Raw genomic sequence first — 24,414 nt, 5'->3', positions numbered from 1 at the left:
AGTTAAGAATATAGTAGATGTCCACACGATCCGTAATTTGGATTGTGATACAAAAATTAATTCAACTTGTAGTATAATTATAATTATTTTCAAACTTCTTTTTCTAATCTACTTGCAAAACTACTCAACTTTCATTTCACTTTCTAAAATATTAATTTTACAAAATGAAGTTGGCTTAAATCATATCATTTCATTAATAAAATCCTATTTTAAACTTAAAAAAAAGGCTCAAATGACTCAAATAAATTACCAAATCATAGTGATTTACTCAATCTTGAACATGATTTAGGCAAACTAGTGGTTTACATTATTAGGGATAATGTTAACATACATGCAAAGAGGATTACAACAATATAATATTTATATTTTACTTCATGATCAAAAGTTGATTGCAGCCATTTGCTTAACGTTGATGGGATAGCAATCGGAAGGGGGTCCATAGTATGCCCTTTCTGCCAAGATGGCATCCACAGCTTGTGTCGGATGAAATGCATCCCAAAATATATACTTACTCCTGTCTAGGCATGGAAATTGATAGGGTAGGCATGTTATTTGTCCCTGGCTTCTCCCCACTCCACAGCATGCTCTGTCCCATACGTTAAATCCTGCCATGAATTGTATATATTATACAAATTAACGTCTATATATCTCACTATTAGTAGTCAATTTGAAGAGCATAACAAATTACTAGTGTATAAACAATCATGTGACACTACGGAGCATAACCCAACAAATATCGATTGCAAAGACGTCTGAAACAACACTTGAAGTAATTTTTTGGCTAAGGGCCTTTCTACTATATTATTGGAGACTTCAATGTGATAAAGTAAAAGTTGAGTGACAATTCCTTAAAGTAATTCAGTAGATGGATTACTTCCAAATAATTAAGAAATTCCTAAAAAAAAAGCTAACCTATTAACATATCAACAAATCTATCATAAGGGTAAAGTATATAGAGTGTAATCATGTAAAAATATTTTCAGTTTGAATGCACATAGTATTAATCATATAATGTAATGATAATTTAATCTTTGTTCCTAGCCAAGGAGTATATATATTACCATATCTGGCAGGGTTGTTTAAGATATCACCAATAGCAGCATATGTATTGCCATAAACAAAAACGGCTCCAGGATGACTGCCATTGTTCATCACGCTAACGAGTGATTTGAGACCCTCATTGAAACTGCCTAGTATCTGATTTACATAATCAACACATCTTCCTGGAGGGGCTTGTCCTGTGGCTAACTGATTGGGAATGCATCCAAGTGGTCCTACTCCTGCTACCAATAACTTCCTCAGCCCTACACTATACAACGCCTGCATACATAAGTATTTTATTTTAGAAAGACTTTAACTTGTACATACTGACAATGAAAAATATATTTTTTACACATCACATAAAATACAAATAAACAAGGATTTAATATCTGCGAAAGAAACAACATGCAATGAAAATTAAAGAAGAGCTAGATAGGTTTCATATTAATCACATCTTACCACAAGTTGTCTAGCATAATGATTGACAAGGAGGCTGGAAAACTGTTGCGGATTATAGTTGATACTGGACGTATAAATGGAAGGCATGAGATAGTTGTTTATGTAGTCATTGCTTCCAAATACCATCACTGCTATTGATTTTGACAGATATGTGTTTAAATCACCAGGACTCATCATTGTCCTTAACTGACCTAACGTGCTTTCAAAATTTATCACCTGTTGGCTCAACGTGTATCTGTCCATCTGTATATAAATATATGAATACATTTATAATTTAAATTATGTCTCACAAGATATATATTAAGGGTAGTCCGGTGCACTAAAGCTCACGCTATGCGTAGGATTCGGGGAAGGGCCGACCACAAGGGTCTATTGTACGCAGCCTTACCTTGCATTTCTGCCAGAGGCTGTTTCCAATATATATATACGTATGTATATATAGCATATTACATAGTGTTGGCCAGTTTCGTCTAGGATGCCAGCAGCAGCAGATGCATAGTTTACTCCCCCGAGGATTCTTTCTCCTCTTGTGCTTGGGTCTGCAAATGGCGGAGGAGAAGGCACTCCCAACAATTCTCCTGAAATATTCGATTTATATCATCATTTGTTTTAGTTTGACCATTATATAGTATATGTAATGATATTAATTTTTTAGGAATGAGTGCAAATATTACAAAGTAAATTACCAAGAATATCCACAAAAGTTTTTCCATTGGAAAATCTGCCAGTAGGGCCTCTGTTGAAATCAATCCCATAAGGAAAGTAGTTTGATTTGGCAATAGAGTTGAGGAAATTGTTATTCCCATTATCAACCAGTGAGTCACCAAATACCCATAGAGCTGTAGGTGCACCGTGTACTGATGAGAAGTATGCAAGAGGAAGAAGAACAAATAAACACATCATCTTTTCACTTCTAACTTTTATGGACATGGATTTCATGACTAAATTAATTTCTCCTCTTTAGTATCATCTACTTTGGATTAAATATACAATATGAAACAGGAATGACCATATAACTTTACATATTATAACACCACATTTTTTGAAACCGTTAAGCAGAAAATCTTACTTTTGTTATCAGACTTTTCCTAATTTTGATATCATCTTTTCATTTTCTCACGTCTAGTTTGTTTAACTTTTGGTTGTTTGTTTGAGTCAGTAAATTAAGGATATATACCTGCAAGGTACATGTGATGATTTTTTCTGTTTAATATTGGAATGATTTCTGCATGCCCCTTAATTAAATTGACATTTGTTTTTATACAATTTGGTCTGTACGAAATTCGGTCCTGCATTAAGGCCTATTAGGATATCTCTAAGTTATTCCTAAATTTCTATATAAACACACAGGTGTGTTATTAAATAATTAAAAATACAACAAATACAAAGAATATAGCAATTTTATATTTTATTCTCTACTTCATCAATTAGGGTTTAGGCTGTAGTATAGGAGTTGTTCCGATAATCATAATTGACTAATAAATTTTAACCGTGGTTTATCATACTCTTCCGCTTTTACAACATGCAGAACAAGTTCTCTTTTATGAGTTACATATATTATCTGATTAGATTTTGATTAATGTGATATGTAATCTTACATTGGTATCAAGAGCCATAGGTTGATTTTTTTGGTTATCCATAAAAATATAGAACTATTTTTTTGTGATGCAATTTGTTATGATAAATTAGTTTTATGACATTGATTCAGAAAAGTTTTGAATTAGTGATTAATTTTTTTATGAATCTGAATTTTTTTTTTAGAAATAAAAAAAGTTTATTTGTCAAAACAGATCTGGAAAACGCTCCAGAGATTTGAATTTTTTTTTTAAAAGTTCAAGCAATCTGGAAAATGTTCCAGATATTTTAAAAAATATATATATCTTGTCTCTCCATAATATGGAAAAATTTTGTTTTTTATTTTTTTGTTTTATTGAAACAAATCTGTAAATATTTTTTGTTGGTTGAAACAAATCTAGAATGTTCTAGATCTAAAAACAAAACAACAAAAATTTGTTCTGAATTCTGAAAAGATTGAGATTTAAAAATAAAAATAAAATATTTGTTTTGTTTTATCGAAATAGTTGTATAAAGTAAAGAAAGAAGAATTATTTTTTTATCAGAATTGATCGAAAAAAATCATAAAACAAAATCGAGAGCTTGATTCTCCTTCCACGGCAACTTAAAGCCGATTTTGTTTTTAGGTTTCTTTTCAAATAAGTCATATGGCCTTTATGTCTTTCAATTTGTTTGGGCTTTTATAGCTGATTTTATGGGAAAATTAAGCGGTATAATAAATATTATTATTATATTATGTGTTTAGGGTATAATGTTAAAATAATTACGGCTCGCAGCAAACATAATTATCTATTTATATGGTATAACAAATCTCGTTTGCTAGATATACAAATATATATATATATATATATCAGTTATCATTATATAATTTTTCTGACAAATATACATATACAATTCGCTTCTCTCCTCCCTCTCTCTATCTCGATCGCCTCTCTTCTCACTCTGTCGATCTCGCTTGACATATATACAAATACATATGTATACCAATATTTGTATATTTCTGTATACAAATAATTCGTGGATATAACGTTTGTGTAATTCACTACATCATTTGTATAATGACACATTTATGTTTGCCATTATAAGTAATTAGAAAAACTATACCATATAAAGTAATTATGCTTAAAAAAATTGTCATATTTGAAAATTCCCATATAAAAATAATGAATGACTTGAGTTTCAGCCCACTTGAATTCTATAGTTATTTTTTTGGAAAAATTACTTGATTGAGTGCTTTTTAAAAATTAATTATCGATTTTAGCGATATTTTTTTATTTATTATAATTTATAGCAATATATAACAATATTATGATAAATCTATACTTGTATTAAAAGTGAATTATGCATACAATATAAATGTATTATAAGTGTTTTAAAATATATATTATGTTTGTGTAGTAAGAAACTAACATAATGTATTATAAATCTATTAAAATATGTGATAAATGTATTATCCATCTATAAAACTTGTATTATATATTATTTTATAAATAGTTCTCTGCAATATGTATTAAAATTGTATTATAAATGTATTATAAGTGTTCACTGAAAAAAAATATTTATTGCTATAAATGATAAATATTTTCTTAATATTGTATATTTATGTAAGTTTCCCTATTTTTTTTTAGGCTTCTGAATTATAATATGGACTAAGGCCCCATATTCCAAAAGAATTTCTTGGCAGCGTATGTAGAATGAGCTAAAGGGCCAACTTTCAAATTACTTATTTTTTTAAAAAATTGGGCTAATGGACAATTCAGATTAACAAAGTTGGTCAATGGACTCAATTAGGCCTCATATTTCAAAAAAAAAAACAAAAAAACAATTGGCAGTATTTTAAGAAGGAAAAATTATGGAACAAGGCAAAAATGCCAGCATACTTATGGAACACAGTTATAGTTTCAAAATAATACAATAAATCATTATATGTTGTTTTTATATCAAATTTCTCTCTCCTTTTTTACCTTGTCTTTCCTCCCATTGCCCTCTCTCTTTCTCTCCTCCCAATAAGAAGAAATAAACTCAAATATATTATGTATCACTTGTATTCAATAAAATATATTTGAGAAATTTGTATTTTATATTAATTGTATTCGAAAAACTATATTTATATTTTGTATCAATTATATTTGTATTCATACAATATGCATTCATCCTCTCTGTCAAATGTATTGTATATTAACTAGTGAATTGGTCTGCGCTCCGCGCGGTTATTAAAATATTATTAAATTTATGAATTTAAATACAAAAAGAAATTTATTAAAATTTTTGACATTCAATTTCTCTTCAAAAATATATAGCTTTAAATTAATTAAATATTTTAAATAATTTTTCAAGACTTTTAATTGTAAATATACTACTCAAAATTATAAAAATATTATCTCATTTGAGTTCAATCTTTTATGTAATTTTTGAAATTCAATCCTTATTTTATAAATATTATATTTAGAGATGTGCCTCACCTTTCTCTTTCTCTTGTAATTAAGAGACAATTACAAATTTATTGATAGAATTATTTTAATTTTCAACAAATATTTTTAAGAAAAATATAAGAGAAAAGATTGACAAAAAATCCTAACTTTAAGAGATGTGCCATCTCACCTTTCTCTTTCTCTTTTAACTAAGCAATGAATGTGGACAATTATAAATATATTGAGAAAGTATGAGAAAAAATTTAAAAATTGACAAAAGATATGAATTTCATTAACGGCCTAAGAAAGGTGTTACATCACCAGATTAGTATAGATTATCATAAATAAGCATTTATAAGGGGAGTGAGAAAGTTTTAAGACATTAAGTGTGTGTTAAAATATCTAGTAAATAAAGAATAATGAGGGAAGACAAAAAATTTGTTAATGAACTTTTAACAAAAAAAAAACTAACAAAGAAGATAAATATTATATTGAAGTTATTTAGCATAGTTGATCTAAGCATTTTTGTCTCATAATGTTATAGAGAGAGTTATATATAGCACATTTAACATAATTAAAATAGTTTTAAAAATATATATATTTTTAAAACATCCGCATAAATAATAAAAAAAGAATAAATGGCAAAAATAATAATTAAAAAATTTATATTTCTTTGTGAAAAAGAAATGTCACAAATCATATAATAAATCCTATAATAAAGGGAGTACACTACTGCGGTAACGGCAGTAAGTAGAGCACTATTGACTACTCCTTAGAAAGGGTCCTTTCATTGACATACATAGAAATTGCATTATTTCAGTAATTAAGAGCTAAGTGGCAAAATTTCAATGTGTCAAGTTAATAATATAAATTTTTTAATTAAAGATGATTTAGTTAAACTACTTGTATTTCTTAAGGCATATGCTAAAGGCTAAATAGACATCTATTTTGAATTGGAAGAAATACTCTACTTAGAATGACATTCAACAAAAAAAAGTAAAATATGAAAAACGCTAACAATTAAGATTATTAGAGTAATTGCTAATTGCTATCATAAACGTAGGAAACCTTTTTTCTAGTTTCCTCATAATGGTTGTCAAAGCAATTTGTGATATGCAATAATTTAGCCAATAATGCTTCATTTAAAAGAGGGAAAAAAGATCTTCTAAATATAAATATTTGTATTTTTGCTATTGGTTTACACCATCAACTATTTATTTTATTTTTAATGAAATTTGAATTCTAATTTGAGATTTAGATTCACTTAATCAATCAAGGTGAGACCATATTCAACAAAACGATATGTTGAGGACCATTTTTCATTTCCCTTAATACACACAGCGTAAAATTTTATAATAGAATTTTGTTCTTGAAGGGTGCATATTTTGTATGTGGGGTGATAATAAAATAAACAATAAAAAATGTATTTATACATATTTGTAAATTATTCAAACCTCTACTTCACAGAACTTATCTAATCGTATCTCTTGATGAATCTTTCAAGACTATTAAACTTTTTTTTTCATTTTGATGAATTTGTACCAAATTAATGTGACCTTCTCTTTGATGAATCTTACATCGCCATCAAACTTCTTTCTTAATATTGATGAACTTGTATTTGGCCATAACACAAGAAAAATAAATCTGAAGAATATATTTATGATCTCCATCCAAGTGATGATCATGTAATTATCACATCACCTTTTTTATGTCCTCTCTTGTGATGATTAACCACATAATTTATAAAAAAAATAAAGCAAAAAAACCTAAAAGATGGAGAAAAAGATATTCTAATTAAAAAGAAGAAGGAGAAGATGGAAATGAACAACCAATAATTGCATAGATGATTGTTATTTATAGATTGTTTAAGCCACAAAAGTTATGTAGAAGGGAGTTGAGGAGACATGCTAATTAAGTAGGGAATATAAATAGATAAAAGTTTTTTTTGTAACTCACAAGATTTAGTTAGATTTAGTAAAGATGATATAATTTCTTTTGATTATATTAAACAAATTGATTAATGAAAAGAATGAAGGAAAATAATTCAAAAAAGTAAAAAAAAAGGATAGATATGAATGGATCCCATAGAGGGGTACCACATCACTTTGTCTATGTTCCTACTTTTTATATATATATATATAGGTGAGCGATTGATATTTTATATTAATTGTATTCAAAATATTCAAAAAACTAAATTTGTAATCAGTTGTATTTCGTTTCTATATTTTTATATTCCCGATACAATGAATACAACATGTATTCATCCTCTCTCCTCTCTCTTTCATTCTCGCTTGCCTCTCTCTTCCCTCTCTCGATCTCGCTCGCCTCTTTCCTCCCTCTCTCGATCTCGCTCGCCTCTTTCCTCCCTCTCTTTATTTCGTTGGCTTCTCTCCTCCTAATTTGTACTCATTTGATACAATAAATTAGTTTGTTTTTATAATTTTTTCTTTGTAATGACCCTCCAGGTAATTTTCCTTATACAATTTCAATTTCGTAGTTTAGAGCATTTCTGTAGTGACCCCAGGTCATTTATGACCTGCTGGCATCGGTAGCTCAGTCGCCTGGTTGTTCGTTTGGGTTTTAGGCCCATTTTTCTGTTTTGGAGCTTTTATAACTTGCAAAGTTGACTTCGGTTATAAATTCAAGTAAACGACCTCAGAACAAAATTTTGGTGGTTTCATCAGCTCCGGAATGATAAAATTAGACTAGTTTCATGGTCGGCATGAGTATCTAGGCAATCAGTATGAGTTTGGGGCCATTTGACACTTTAATCTTTGAAATTTGGCCTAAGGTTGACTTTGGTCAACATTCTTGGTTAACGCATTTGAATTAAAATTTCGTCAGTGCAGTTAGTTTCGGAATATTGAGTTTGGTCTAGAACGACCTTTCGTGCGTGTCTTGAGATTTTCAATCTCATTTTGAGCCTTTTATGGTTTTGGTTTAAATTAGGGATTGAGTGTGGGACCCACTTTTCATCGAAACGACCTCCATTGGTAATGTCAACTATACCATTGAGTCAGAAATATTATTTCCAATCAAAATTAACATACAGTTTATGTTTTTTCGACTCCGAATAAATATGGAGCATCGAAATCAAAAACTCAATTTTTGCTGAATCTAGTGCGCGATCATGATGATGTGGCAATAGTATATATAGGTGAAATTTTCAGATTTGTCCCATACATTTCCCCCAACTTTGACAAATAATTTCTCCACCATTTTGAGCTCAATGTTAATGATTCAAAGATCCAATTTGAAGGGATTTTCGAGAGGAACGCGTTGGTAAGCTTGGAAAGTGATTTGAGAACTCCGATTGAGGTAAATTCCACATTTTATTTGCTGCCTTTTATTGTTTTCGAAGTGAAATTTTGAAGAATTTTGAGAAGTGATATTTTGGCCAATTTAGATCCGATTTGAACAATTCAAAAGTCTATCTCATGTGGAATTTTGAGGAGAACATTGTCGTGCTATCAGAAATTGATTTGGGGTGTTTGATTAAGGTAAAAATTGCGATTTTAGCAGTTGTTTTATTGAATTTTGGAGTGAAATTTTGATAAACTTTGGGGACTGATTTGTTGGGTGTTTTAAGTCCGATTTTGGAATTCTTGGTGCGAAATTGTGGGAATTTTTGTGAGGAACGTCGTGGTATAGTTAATTTCAGTTGTTGAGGCTTTTCTTTGATGATTTTTGCATAAATAGTTGTTGTCCCTGTTATTAATTTTGGCGTGGAATTGAGTTTTGATGAATGAATTGATTTGTGGAGTTTTCGAGCCCTGAATTATGTCCCAATTTGGGATATGCGTTTGGAGGGTTGATTAGGATCTATTTTTGGGGTTAGGTCCAAAACGCTTGGTGTGGGTCCCACAATTCTTGATTTGACTTCAAAATTGGTCCGTCTCTGAATTTGATAATTTTAATGTCATATCAACCTTATTGGCATTGTGAGTCTATTTTTGATAGTATTGTAGCGTTATGAGGTCGTATGGAAAGGAAAAATTCTGGCAAAGTGACTTGACGCGGGCATGTTCAACCTACAAGTAGGCCATGGCTTTCCTTTCTTTAGATTAAGCTGGAATGTGTGAACTCATATTAAGATAGATGAAATTTGGATTGGGTAGCTTATTTTTATATCTTAGGTGTTAGAAATTATGTTTTAGGCTTTTTATCAGTTTTTTTTGGGGTAATTGGAAGCATGTGTTCCTTTCCGTTAATTGTTAGTATTGTAAGAGGAGTTGAATGCATATATTTTTGGAACTGTGGAGCATGTTTGACTTAGTATAGGTTGTGAAACTTATTTTATATGCCCCGACGTCACTTCGACGGGCTCAGATCCTTGTAGAATGGTGTAACAGACTAGTGTCTGGTAGATTGGCCTTAGCAAGGCGGTAACCTTGCTCTTATGAATAGCCCTATCCATAATTCCCTATAATTGCGACTTTTGAGATGTGTCAGTGATATTAGACTTCGTGATCAACTTGTTTTGGTTCTGGTTGAAGCTTGTGAAATATACTAGTTAATTCATTATGGAGGAGATCCTCGGTGGTTATTAGCATCCAGTTGAAAAGAAGAATATTCGGCACCGTCGATTAAATCATTTGAGGGAGCATCTGGGTTCCAGTCCCGACCTCCATTCTAAGATTACATCTGTGAGCATCCGGGTCCCAGTCCCATCCTCCGTTGTAAAATTTCATCTATAGCATTCGGGTCTCAGTCCCGGCTTCCGTTCTAAAATTTCATTTGTGAGCATCGGGTCTCAATAGGCCATTCTGGAATTCCATCGGAGAGTAACCCGGTCCCAATCCCGGCCTCCACCAGCTTGTTAGTATGGTGAGCATCTGGGTCCCAATCTTAGCCTCGACCGTACCGATGGATTATGGAGAGCATCTGAGTCCCAGTCCTAATCTTGACCATATTGAGAATTTGGGCGAGAATTCGGGTGCCAGTCCCTGCCTCGTCCCCTAGAGCATTCATGGCTAATTAATTCTTGGAGATTCTAGATTTGAGAATAATATGGTTCTTCAAATCCTGCTATCATAGATTCCTAGTTCCTAGCCTTGTAGACATAGCTATTTTGTGTACCCGATAGACTTATGGGGGTTCGCCCGAGTTTCATTTAAACTTGCGCACGAGTGTCCCGACTAGGCTTATGGGGGCCTAGTTGGGTGTAGTTAGCTGTATTCTTCCTAGTTTGTGTCTTCCTGTTCATACAAATATTTACCTTCCTTACCTTAGATGCTTATTATGACTCTTGTTTAGGCTTATTCCTTTTTTTCATATTGTTTTTACCTTTTCTGCTAGTCGGCCAATGATGCCTACTGGGTACCTTATATCTGGTACTCATACTATACTCAGTGTCTACTTTCGTGATGTAGGACCGTGCACCAGCTACCGTTGCTGATAGATCAAGCCTGCTACACCTAGTTCTGGAGATTAGAGTGAGCATATGTTGTTCTTAGATCATTTTTGTCTCCTTCAGCTTGGATGACCCATCTTTTTGTACTTTTGAACTAGCCAGTGTTGTATATATATTTTGGTCTACTTTTGGGAATTGTATTCATTTTATTTTGGTAGCATCTCTATACTAGTGACTTCCAATGTCACAACCCAATTTCTTAGGCCATGATAGCACCTACTAATACCCACCTGCAGGTAAGCCTAACCCTTAAACCTTAGCCCTTAGCCCGAAACTAGAGGCAACGGGCTATCAAGCGGAAGATGAATAAATAAAGTGAAAAGTAAGTAATAATGAGAAGAGGGAGAACAACTGAACTAACCAAAACAACTCACCCATAGACCTGTCATCAGTCAGTAATCGAGCATCTAAATCAAAATAGGAGTACAAGATTTTTACAAATATAATATGAGTACATACAGTCTTCGAAAGCAAGTAAAGACTAGTCTTAATTCAATATGGATGGAAATCGGCAACTCTGAACACCAGGAGCTCACCAAATCTTCGAATTAGAAGCTACTCCGCACCAGTCCAAATCAACTGTGATAACAGTACTATGATCTACAGGGGAAAAAGTGTAGTATGAGTACCAAATGAATGGTACTCAATAGGCATAGGCTGAATAAGCTCCACAGATAAAACAAGTATAATTAACATATAATCAAGTAAATACTGCACAAGTAACTAATAAAAAAATATCACAATAATGATAAGAAATAAGATAAGGAGACTAGAGACATAAATAAAGAAGCAGAATCAAAAAATGCACCTGAAACGCAATCGAACAACCTATTAACAGGAAGAAGGAATCATAGGAGTCTACTAATGAAAATATAGCGCTAACATGCAACTCTAACCATGAAATCACCTAGGTACTATTCCAACGGAACCTAGTAGGAAGTACCAACTGCTATCCTACTCAAATACCATATAGACCAACTGCCAATACAACTAAAGGTACCAACTATAAGTACGACAAGAGATAAGAACGAGTATAATCAGACAATAACCGACCGGACGCCCATATCCCTGTAAGGTACAAATAATAGCAAACATACCCTCGGCCCCCATAAATCGAGAGACCACAACATACAAATATACTGGGGATAGGCCATGCCAATGAATGCAAGTTTGTAATAAAATCTAGTAACATCATCAGTGGCTCTCAATAATCAACAACAATAAGTGTATAGACTCACCTCGGCCCTTGGCCTACCAGGTGGGACCCATGAGGCTCCCTCATCCAGTTTAGTGGTACATTGGCCAGAGGGGCCTATAGGGGACATAGGAAGTCTGTATATACTGCCTGGGGCCAAACTAGGTCTTTCATAGACATATAGTATCCCCGTAGTGGTACTGAAAAGTGAGTTGCCAAGTCGATGTAGAAAGGGCGACGCCTCTCTCGATATCAGTAAACCAGTAACCTCAAACTGTAAGCACCAAGGGGCTGCCCAGCAAGCCAGTAAACTCCGAAGGGCATGGCCCAGATAGAAAAAGTAAACTTGAGGGCATCGATGAGTCAAGAAAGGGCATCCATATGCTGAATATCCAAGTAAAACTGAGTACATCCTTGATGCATCTAATGCCTCAAGTAGAAAAAAGAGTACGCCCCTAACGCCTTATAAGTTTCAAAATTGGTGACCAAGTAATCCAGGTGGTATGACTCCCATTAAAACCAGTTTAAAAGTAGTAAAAGCCTGAGAAAGCCTTCTCAAAAGTAATAATGAAAATCCAATGTCAATACTAGGATCATACTACAAAATGAGTGAATATACTCAATCAAATGCAAGCATGCCATCACCAGCATCCAAACAAGATACACACAACCATAAAGGAAATACCAAGTCGTAGCACACCAACAAATCAAGGGACTAACCTAGGATCTAATCGCGCCCAACAATAGGTAACAAGTAAGATGACATCATAAGCCAACTGCTAAACAAAAGCGAAACAATCGAGACATGGCTCAGAATTAGATAGGGGGAGATATATCTCTAAGATCGACCCCTTACCCCAAAATATGACACCTCAACTCCCAAAGAGCACAGCTAAGCAAAACCTATGGCTATGATGAGCCCCATAGGTCTTATGCAATAGTAGAAAGGGTATCCTATCAATAATAAACCCTACCGGAAGCTACGCCTAGATAAGAGGGAGATAAATACCTAATAAAGCACCTAAGTCTCAAACCTAGCCCAAGGCCATCAATAGCAATCTTAAATAGGATAATAATGCTAAGTGAACACCACAACCAAGGCCTACAGCCTAATCTAAGGATTTCACAGGACTGTTTTAGCCTAAAGCTCACCCAGGAACAAGAAAACAGATAAGGATGAGGAGAAAACTATTCTCGATAAATACTAACCTAAATCATATGTAAAATATATTACACGATATCTAATAGAGTCCAATCAAAAGAGGGCGACTGTAGCCTGCCTCAAAGCCAAACACGCGAGCTCCAAATCTACCAAGATGAAGCTCTCGACCTCCAAATCACCTCCAATCGCTGCCACACTAACAAAATGTTCATCTTCTTATTAATATGATCATTTTGACACTAAAATTATTGAATTCGAAGCCAGGCCAATTTTAGAGTCAAAAATTGAGAATTATGGGACCCATTTCATAATTTATAAAATCGACTCCGAGAATAGGCTCTAACCACTATCCCTAGCTTGTGTTCCAGAAAAGAATGCAATTCATACATCAACACAGCCACAATCCACACATAAACCACACTTGCTAACTTAGCTCAAGAACCACTAAAATCCTAGGGAAGAAGGGAAATTTACCTCACAAGAAGCCTTTACTCCAAACTAGCACACCACTGGACTCTCCACGAAAATCCACATAACTTAGCCTTTTGAATCACCCAAATTTCCCCAATATTGAAAGAGAAATTGAACCTCAAAGTTGAACACTTAACAGGATTTTGGAACATTAAAAAAGTCTCAGGTGTCGCTTAAGCAGACCCCCGATGGTTGCTTAAGCGAGGACTCTATCGCTTAAGAGAGAGGTCGCTTTAGCAGCACTCGCCCATGGGGCCTGGTCACTTTAGAGACCTCCTCTCCACTTTAACGACACTGCCTTCAGCTACCATGAGATGCTTTAGCGATAGCACCAGACTCAACTGGTGCAAAAAGGACTTGGCATGTCTAAATTCTCCGATGGGGTGTTCAGAATTCATTCAAAACCCCATACACAAAAATGAGATATGCTATCACACTAAATTCGACATTCCAGACTCAATGGCGCATTCAAAATCCCATACGAGGTCATTTGAACAAAAAACGGGTCCCATTCCAAGTGCCATTTTGAGCCTAACTCCACAATGCGCCTTAGGATTAGACCAAAAGCCTCGAGAAGCGAACAAAGGATAGTTCTAGACCAAACTCAACATTTTGGGACTTACCGCATTATTAGAATTTCGATTCGAGCTTTTTTTTTCAAGAATGTTGACCAAAGTTAACCATAGGCCAAGTTTCTAAGGTAAAAGCGCCAAACGACTCCAAACTCATACTGATTGCCTCGATACTTGTGCCGACCATGCTACGAGCCTAATTTGACCATTCTGGAGATAGTAAACTATCAAAATTCCAATCTGGGGTCATTTACCTTAAGTTTTGACCGAAGTCAACTTTTCAAATTCTAGGAGCTCCAAAATAGGGAAATGACCATAAAGCCCAAATAAATGAACAGCAAACCAAAATGTCAGTGCCAGCAAGTCATAAATGACTTGGGGTATCTACGGGAAAGATCTAAAAGCTGAAAAGGTCGAAAGATGAAAGAAATGACCTATAGGGTCATTACAACATCTATACTAAAAGAACTTCTATCTGCAAAAGTAAAGTACAGTAACAGCCTGGAGGCATGAAAAGATCAAGCTTCTGACCCAACATGCTCTGTCGGACCCTCAGACACCCTCTCGGGTTGAGCAACACCATCACAAAACTCCAACTGAGAGAAATATCCTCAATTTCACTTCAAACTTTACAAACTCCTCCAATTCTTTCATGGGTTCCAACTCTTGCTTTCTTAGTCCAAATTTGACCAAAAACACTGGATTTTTACTGAGGACGAACAATTTAAACCAAAATCACCAAAACGAGAAATATAGGACCGTGACAGATGCAACTTAACTCATAATTCGAGATTTTTGCCTTATGCTCCAAATCCATTTTCTTCTAGCCATCAAGGGTGTTCAGCTGGTCCTTAGCTATCCTGAATGCTACTGACACCATCTGAAACTTCTGACATATTTTCATGACACCAACCTCGAAGGATTTACATACTCTATCTGAACATCGGCTGATGACAACAACCCAAAACAAGGACACAACCGAGGGCAAAGCCTAAAACTCCAATCTAAACTTCATAAACCTACAATTCTAATGGAAAAATGCAATTTTCTAAAACTATATACTCCACTCAAGGGATGGTTATCCCACAAATTGCAAGGTCTCACTGAGGCCAACCCTAGTGACTTACTTCACCATAGGAAATTATGACAAACTGGCATCATGTGCCCATATATCACTCTACCATCTCAAATTTGAGCCAACCATCCGAGTCCAAGGGAGATCAATCCGGTATGCGACGTACAAGCATAGACAACCGATTGATAATGTCCAAGGGCATCTACTCCCACTCACAAACACCGCAAGATACCAGATATACCAAAAGAAAAACTTCAATCCTAAACAACGTCCAAAATCACTAACTCCATGAATTACTTTAGCCCCATCCTGTAGATGAATCTTATAACAACTTCTAATTCCCCAACTGAAGCTTAAGTCTGAACCCTCTAAGGGACACCACCATTTCGGCTCCATAATACAACTCAAACCTTGAGAGCTACCAACCCAATTGCAAAGAACCAACCACAACGGCAACAAGGTGCAATAGGAGATCACACTTTCCAAATCTCAACTAGCCAAAAAGGGTGCCATAACTCCCAATAGGGAGGATTTCAAAAGATTGAACGAACAAAGCACCGTAATACAATTGAGCAAACAATAGAAGTGGAAGGGAAAAGACGACTAACTAGGATTACCACAATACCATCGAATGTTACAACACCTTTCTCACAACTCCAACAGTCACACTTCTCCCAACTACACTTAAATTTAAAACACCAAGACTACCATAAAGAAACTGGCAGAGTAGGCAAAAGAGAGCAAACCTCAAATTTGCAACCTACGGGTTGTAAATACCAATAAGGCCTAGAGAGGAATCAACAAGCAGAGCCTATTGCAACTCTAAAGATGTTATACCTCTATCATGCACTACCTCAACAACCAACCTTTCAACTATAAACCAAATGATGCCTGGCAATGAGATAGCCGTCTAAGTCAAGAAAACTAGAATGGTAGATGAGGATTACTAATCAAAGCAAAGCTGACTAAGCACAATGGTACGAAGAACCATTCAACCACCAACCCAATAGGACAACCTGTAACTAAGGAAACCTTCTAATCCAACAAAATCCACCAGCACCACAATTCCGAGAACTAACAAAGCTGGTGTAACCACCTCTCTAACAAGGATCGATACCACAACAAAATCAACAGTAGGGGAGACAAAAGGGAAAGTTAAATATCCCGGCTGTAACTCAAAATAATACCACCTAGGAAACACATGGGGAGTTTCTCAACCATCACTACTTAAAATAGGAAATCAACCTAGTCAGTCCACTACTAAAAGAAATCAACTACGGAGCTAAAACATACACACATAAGTACAGATAAGGAAACCACAATAGTCAAGAATAACTAACATGCCAAATAGACACGTATGGGTATGAAAACCCCAAAACATCACCAAAGGAATAATATAAAGCAAAACAAGGAAATTAAGAAAATATCACCGGTACCTGGATCCTGAGTCTCCGACTGACTTGTGGAATCATGGAATAGTTTATGACCGACCTCGGCCTAAACACTTAAAGCCTCATCAACAATCCTCTAAGCTCTACCTCTAACTGGAGGTGGCATAAAACCTTGATACTGACTTGGCTAAACAAATTGTTCACGAGTCCCATATCAGGGACAATTTCTAAATCGATGGTTATGCTCTCCATAGATGCGACAGGGTCCAACAATTCTGGTCTGGGGAGTAGAAGAATCTATAAGCATATAAAGGATCAACCCTCACTTGGGGCAATCCTTAAACTAGTGATCAAAACCCCCATAGTCATAGCAACCTCTATAGACCGAAGCTCAGCGTGAAGAAAATGGACAACTCCTCAATTGCCCTTAACAAATTGTGAACCGTCTACAACCCTCTAGAAGGAACTAACTAGAATAGGATAAGCTATAATAATTGAATGCCCAATATACTCACCCTGAGAAGTCTGACCAGAACCTCATTTGCCATAAACCCCATATCTTACTTCAAAACCTTCTGGGACCATCACTTTATCATTTTATGCTTTCATCTTCTCTCTACAATATCTCTCTAGCAAAAGGCTCCCTACAAGGGCAATTTAGTCACAAAAACAGAAATGGGGTGGGACCCACCTCTGGACTTTGAAAAATTTCATTCAAATGATAGAATCATAGATTCAGTCGATATGAACACAACAAAAGTTACCTCACCTTCAGATTCCACCTATAACTCTTTAAATTTGCAAAATACTCAAGTGATCACTGTTAACTGTTCGACTGAAGAGCTGCTGCAAGCTGAAAACATTATATCTTTGAGAAATCGTAGATTGCTAAATGTTATAGGCAATATTGGTGATGATTCTTCATCACATATACAACCTACAATTCAAAATTGGAACAAAAACAATCAACAAATTGGCAGCAACGAAGAGGCGCAATTGCCCAGCATCGCTGCTAGTGCGCCACCACTGCGCCTTCAATTTCCAGCCACTTCCACTAATATTCAATCCCTTGCACCACATGGGCTTTGTTCGCAAGGACAAGGCGCCCCTTTAGGAACAAAAATTCTCCGGCGAAATCAACACCGGTGAACAAATTGTCATCGGCGCTGGAGCTCTGGCAAGCCAAATCACACAAGATGAATGCCAAAATGTTCCTCAAGCTATTGCTAATCTTCCCAGCCATGTGCGCCACCTCGAATCACTGCCACACTCTTCGAATTTCTCCTTGAGCTCTGACAACAATGGAGTCGCCGGAGCTCCGGCGAGCCAATTCATCCAAGACCAATACCAAAAGGTGCGTAACAGTGTGGAGAAGCTGTCTAACTATAACACATGTCTCGAATCTCCACAAACAAGTTCAAATTCAAAAAGTTGTCAAGACGACTTTGGTGGTGCCGGAGCTCCGGCGAACCAATGCGCAAGAGACCAATCCCAAAAGACTCATCAAGGTGTTATGAAGCCTCCAAGCTATATAGAGTACCTCGAATCACCATCAACAAGCTCAAATTCAAAAAGTCGTCAAGACTTGCAACTCACTGAAGAACACTATCACAGTGTTGTTCAGCCTGAAAATGTGGCTATTGTATTGGATCATGATCAAAATCACAAACAAAGAAATAGAATGCTAATATTGGAAGGCATTCAAGAGTATGATCATGCCCCAAAAGGAAATTCGAAGGGGAACTTAACTGATAATCAATGGAACAGTGCCACTATAGTGGCTCCTCCAGGTAAGTCTTCTAACCATTTCAACCAATATATAGTAAAAGGTGCTGATCATAATCACAATGTTGTTCAAATACATATTGATACTTTCGAACGTCATAAAGTTAGCTTAATTGATAATAATTTACAAAAAGTAAATTTAGCTAATGCAGCTACTGTTAAACCTACTGATATGCATCTTGTTGTGTCCAAGAATAAAGAGGAAACTCAGACTTGTACTCACAGTGTTGATGTTGATCTTGTTGATAAGCACAAGGAGCAGGGGAACATAATAATTGGAAATGTTGAAAAAAACAAACAACCTGCCCAGTTGAACAAGGGTCTTAATGTGAAATCTCAACCTATCCAAAGACCTTATGTTCCTAATAGCAATCCTATGAAAGTGTCAAACAATTTTGATACCATCAAATCCAATAACAAACATGCTGCTCTGAATAATGGAAACAATTTAGGTCCCAAATATCCAAACCAACCTAGAGCTCCTAGTTTTAATACTCCTACTTCTACTAATCAGGTGGTGCCTCCCAATACTAATTTACCTGTCAAACAAACCAAGCACTCCAATACTAGTACTCCAACCCCTCATAATCCTGTCATCCACCAAACTCTGGATACTAAGTTGAGAGCCCAAGAAGCTATGAAAACAACCATTATTGATATTACACCCCCCAAAATTACCACAAAGCAAGGCTATCCAGCTATAGTATTTACAGAAGAAGATTTCCTTGTGAAATTGGCCATTGATTGTAAGTATACCCTAATAGGAAAATTCATAAATACTATTCCTAAGATGGAAACCATTAGAAAGGAATTCATCTTGCAAACAGAGCTCATAGGAGGAGTGAAACTTACCCATTTTAACTCTAGGCATTTGTACATAGACTTGGACAATGAGTATGATCACTCTGCTGTATGGTCCAAAGGAAAAATGTACATAAATGGCCAACTTATGAGACTCCATCTATGGACCCCCACCTTCAAGCCTAAAGAAGAAACTTCTCTAGTTCCTATGCGGGCTATATTACCTGAATTACCTTGGCACTATTATCGTCTTGAAGTGGTAACCCCATTACTATCCCCAATTGGAAAGGTGTTGTTCTTGGACTTGGCAACCTACAAGAAAATAAGGGGTAGTGTTGCAAAAGTCAAAGTACAAATTGACCTTACAAAAGAAAGACCACAGCATGTATGGATGGGCTATGGTGAAGATGAAAATGGAGTAGGAAGGTGGCAGTCTATCCATTATGAGGGGGTGCCAGACTACTGTCAACACTGCAAACATCAAGGCCACACCATTCATGTTTGTACTATGAAAAGAAGGGATGAGGATAATAAGAAAAAGCTAGTTCAAGAAGAAAAAGCAAGAAACAAAGATAAGTCCAGCACTGACAAGAATAAGGAATAACAGAAAAAGGAGCTAAAGCACCAAGAAGACAAAAAAACTAAGGAACAACATAACACTAGTAGAGCTGAAGCTGAAAAAAGAGACCAAGAACAAGCAGGTTGGCAAATTCAAAGGAGGAAAGGCAAAAAAGATGGACAACACAACCAACAACAACCACAACAACATAAAACACAAGTATCCATGACAAAAGGGGAAAGTTCACAACCCCCCATCATATTATCAGCAGCAGCAAAGAAGGAAAAACTCAACAGCAGTCAGGTATGCTTAATAACTCAAACTTTAATACTTGTAATATCCAAGATTGTAATGTAGACTCTGGAGTCCAGAGCCTACTCCCCCCTCCCCATACAACATTGAATCCCAGCCCCCATAATCTCATACAACAGGTTTTACATGTTAATGGAAATAGCAGACCTGTAGCAAACAAAAAGAGCAAAATATTAATGCCAGGTATACACCAAATACTGGTTTGAATAATATGGAAAGCAACAATACCAATGGAAAAATCCCAGGTATTGACTTAATGCTCCCACACCCTCATGGATCCCCCAATTACTTTAATATCTTAAATAGTATTACTGTTGTGGCTGAAGAAGTCTATGGAGGTGAGGTTGGGGGAATACAGGAGCAAATCACTAATCTATAAGAAAGGGAAACCAAGGGGAGGGAAAATCTATTGGTTGACCATAGGAAAGCCCCTAGAGCCCCTGCCACCACTCTTCCAGCAGATATAAGGTCTAGCATGCAATTGCAACAAGATGATGTTCAACAGTTTTCAAAGGACAGGTTACAGCTCAATGAAATTGATAAGGGAGGTGCTGAATCTCTAAAAAATAGTGAACAAAATATGGGTGCAGTGCTTCAGCTACTGAACAATAAATATACTCTTTCTTTGAGTAAAAATAAGAGGGATGCACTGAAGAAAAAGATAGAAAAAAAAAGTAAAAAATCTTTGTCTGAAAAGACATAACACAGAGTGAACTATGTGTTGGTTGATGAACAAGCAGGGATTCATGTTACACATATTCAAATTCAATCCATCTCTACTAAGTTGTGTGTGCTTAATAAGATAGCCATATCAGATAACTTGGAGGATGAATATTGACCTATTCAATCTGAAGATGAAGAGGACTTAGATCAAAGGGAACGAACTCATGATGAGGATGAGGAAACCAGTGCCTCTCCCTTTAGAGCACTGGATGATATCACAGATACTACAACTCAGGAGGAAGTGTTGCAGGTTACTGAGAAGCAGGGTTTATCACCCAGGGGTCAGCAAGCAAAGAAGAAGAAGAAAAAACAGAAACAAGACATCTCCACCAGTTCAGATAATGCTACATGTAAGAGTGGCATCAACACAAGGTCCAAATCTCTGAAACTTTGATGATGAATATAATATGATGGAATGAAAGGAGTATTGATACTTAAGGTACCTTGGATAGACTCCAAAAACTCAAGGATTATCACAAATTATCTATGTTGGCAATCCTGGAACCATTTGCTAATCAATCACAGCTCAACCACTACAGAATTCAACTAAGAATGGACAGTGCCATTCATAATCCCAATAACAAGATTTGGTTGTTTTGGACTAAGGATGTGGACTACTCTATTATAGACCAAGATGAAAAATAGGTTACTTGTGAAATCAAACATGTGGCTAATCCTAATTCTCATATTATTACATTTGTTTATGCCAAGTGTAAGGATTACATGAGAAGAACTCTTTGGGATAAAATGCTGCAGTATGCTGACACAGATACGCCATGGTGCATTATTGGAGACTTTAATGTGATCACTGATGTTGATGTAAAACTAGGAGGACAACCATACAATATGAACAAAAGCTTTGAGTTCATAAGTGTAACTGAGGCATGTGGTCTCACTGATCTGGGATTCCATGGGCAGAAATTTACATGGTGCAACAACAGGGACATGGAGGTTAGAATTTGGAAGAGACTAGACAGGGCCATGGTGGATGATAGGTGGTTAGAGATGATGCCCATGACTACTTTGGCTCATCTTGCTTCTACAGGTTCAGATCACTCCCCCCTATTACTTGAATATAAGGAGACTCACAATAATCCTATCAAATACTTCAAGTTCCTCAACTGTTGGGTGGATAATGAGACTTTCCATGACACTGTTAGAGTCTGTTGGGAAAGACCAGTAGAGGGTAATCCAATGAGAATATTCCACTTGAAACTTAAGAGGGTGGCTAACACCCTTAGTAGCTGCTCAAAGCAACAGTATGGGGATATATATGAAGTTGTCAAAGAGTTTGAAGAGAAGGTAAAGCAAGCTGAAGAGGATCTCATCCAAGACAAGTCTGAGGATAACAAGATCAAGTTGAATCATGTGAATGCTCAATACATTAAATACCTGAAGACTGAACAATCCATCCTTAAACAAAAAACCCAGCTTTAGTGTTTTAAGGAGGGAGATGCAAATTCCAAATACTTTCATGCTATTATTAGAGGAAGGAGAAGAAGATTATTTATCCATCAGATTACTGATGAGCAGGATAATACTATTCAAGGTGATCAGAATATAGCTACTGTTGCATGTGACTACTTTGAGAAGATCTTTACTAGTAAGGATGATGTTATCAATGAAGATATCCTCAGGTGTATCCCCAACTCCATCACAGATAAGCAAAACCAGTCTCTTAATGATATGCCTACTAAAGAGGAGCTGAAAGAAGCTTTATTTTCCCTCAGTGATGTATCTGCTGCAGGTCCAGATGGTTTTAATGGCAAGTTCTTCCAAACCTGCTGGGATATCATCAGTGAAGACTTATTCAATTTGGTGAAATACTTTTTCTGTGGACATTCTATTCCCAAGTTCATCTCACATGCTTGTTTGGTCCTACTCCCAAAATTAGATCATACTAATAAGTTATCAGATTTCAGGCCTATATCACTAAGTAACTTCACCAATAAAGTTATTTCAAAAGTCCTATGTCTCAGACTTGCTCCTATTCTTCCTTAACTAATCTCTAAAAATCAGTCAGGTTTTGTTAAGGAAAGAAGTATATATGAAAACATTATGTTGGCACAGGAAATCATTCATAGCATTAAAAAACCAAAGCTTGGAGATAATGTTGTGATCAAATTAGAATGGACAAAGCCTATGACAGGGTGTCTTGGTCATTTATATGTCTAGTCATGAGAAGGTTTGGATTTGGAGAAGTATTTATTGACATAGTTTGGAGGCTTATAGCTAATAACTGGTATTCAGTTATTGTGAATGGAGGTAGGCATGGTTTCTTCCACTCTACAAGAGGCCTCCAACAGAGAGATCCACTATCCCCAGCCCTATTTATTTTAGGTGCTGAGGTACTCTCAAGAATGCTCAATAATCTTCATCAACACTATTTGTACAAAGGTTTCCATATGGAGAAGAAAGGTCCATTGATTAGTCATTTGAGCTTTGCTGATGATATAATCATTTTCACTTCAACATGTAGATACTCTCTCAAGCTGATCATGAAGACACTAGAAGTGTATGAGCAGACTTCAGGCCAGCTTATTAAAACACAAAAGAGTCAGTGCATAATCCCTCTGAATACTGATCCTGAGATCACTGAAAGGGTCACTTCTACCACTGGCTTCAAAACAACTCATGGCCCTATTACTTACTTGGGTTGCCCCTTATATATTGGAAGTCAAAGGATCATATACTTTACTAGTATGGTGTCCAACGTAATATCCAGAATTAGAGGATGGCATACCAAAATCCTCAGTTATGGGGGGAGAGCTGCTCTTGTGAAGTATGTGTTGAAGTCCCTCCCAATTCATCTCTTATGTTCTGTGATTCCAACTTTCACTACACTCAAACAAATAAAGTCCCTTATAGCAGACTTCTTTTGGTGATGGGACAAAGAAAAAAGAAAATACCATTGGGCATCATGGGAGACCCTCAGCTACCCAACAGATAAAGGAGGTGTTGGCATGAAAATTCTGAAAGATGTCTGCCTAGCAATGCAATATAAACAATGGTGGATTTTCAGGCCTAAGAAGACTCTATGGAGGAGCTTTTTGAGGGCCAAGTATTGCCAAAAGGCATATCCAGTAATCAAGAAATGGGACACTGGTCAATCAATTATGTGGAAACACATGATGACAAATAAAGTTGAGATTGAGCCTCATATACAGTGGCACTTTAACTCAGGCTTTTATAGTTTTTGGTAGGATGATTGGATAGGAATTGGCCCCCTAGCTTATCACAAAGATTGTCTACCTAGACTTAACAATACCACTGTCTCTAAGTTCCTGAATAATAAAGAATGGGATGAAGAGAAGGTGAGGCAACATGCACCACAACATCTGATACAGAAGATTCTCAGTTTTTCCTTCAAGTATCAACTTGATCTCCTAGATACAGCCTACTGGAAGCTGACCTCAGATGGAAACTTCACTTGTGCTTCAGCTTGGAACAAGATTAGGCCAAAAAGGAA

The 24,414-nt window shown here is 35.8% G+C and overlaps 1 protein-coding gene across 1 annotated transcript; it reads right to left on the bottom strand.

The window, feature by feature from the left end:
- Nucleotides 1–378: 378 nt before the first annotated feature.
- Nucleotides 379–2,403, bottom strand: LOC129903676 (GDSL esterase/lipase At1g71250). The gene is made up of 5 exons (XM_055979217.1): nucleotides 2,187–2,403; nucleotides 1,951–2,078; nucleotides 1,501–1,743; nucleotides 1,062–1,320; nucleotides 379–605 (listed from the first exon to the last, which is right to left on the bottom strand). The coding sequence occupies exons 1-5, from the start codon at nucleotides 2,401–2,403 to the stop codon at nucleotides 379–381; spliced, it is 1,074 nt and encodes a 357-aa protein (XP_055835192.1).
- Nucleotides 2,404–24,414: the final 22,011 nt, after the last annotated feature.

The sequence above is a fragment of the Solanum dulcamara genome, chromosome 9 (genome assembly GCF_947179165.1).
Source record: "Solanum dulcamara chromosome 9, daSolDulc1.2, whole genome shotgun sequence".
Classification (NCBI taxonomy): domain Eukaryota; kingdom Viridiplantae; phylum Streptophyta; class Magnoliopsida; order Solanales; family Solanaceae; genus Solanum; species Solanum dulcamara.
This window is presented reverse-complemented; position numbering and strand designations above follow the sequence as displayed.

Bases quoted from the DNA above. Each gene is read 5' to 3' on its own strand.
- LOC129903676 (XM_055979217.1), bottom strand. From the start codon at position 2,403: ATGATGTGTTTATTTGTTCTTCTTCCTCTTGCATACTTCTCATCAGTA. The intron at 1,744-1,950 runs GTAATATGCTAT...ATTTATATACAG, and splicing joins ACGAAACTGGCCAACACTAT to ATGGACAGATACACGTTGAG. The intron at 606-1,061 runs GTAATATATATA...AATTCATGGCAG, and splicing joins AAACAACCCTGCCAGATATG to GATTTAACGTATGGGACAGA.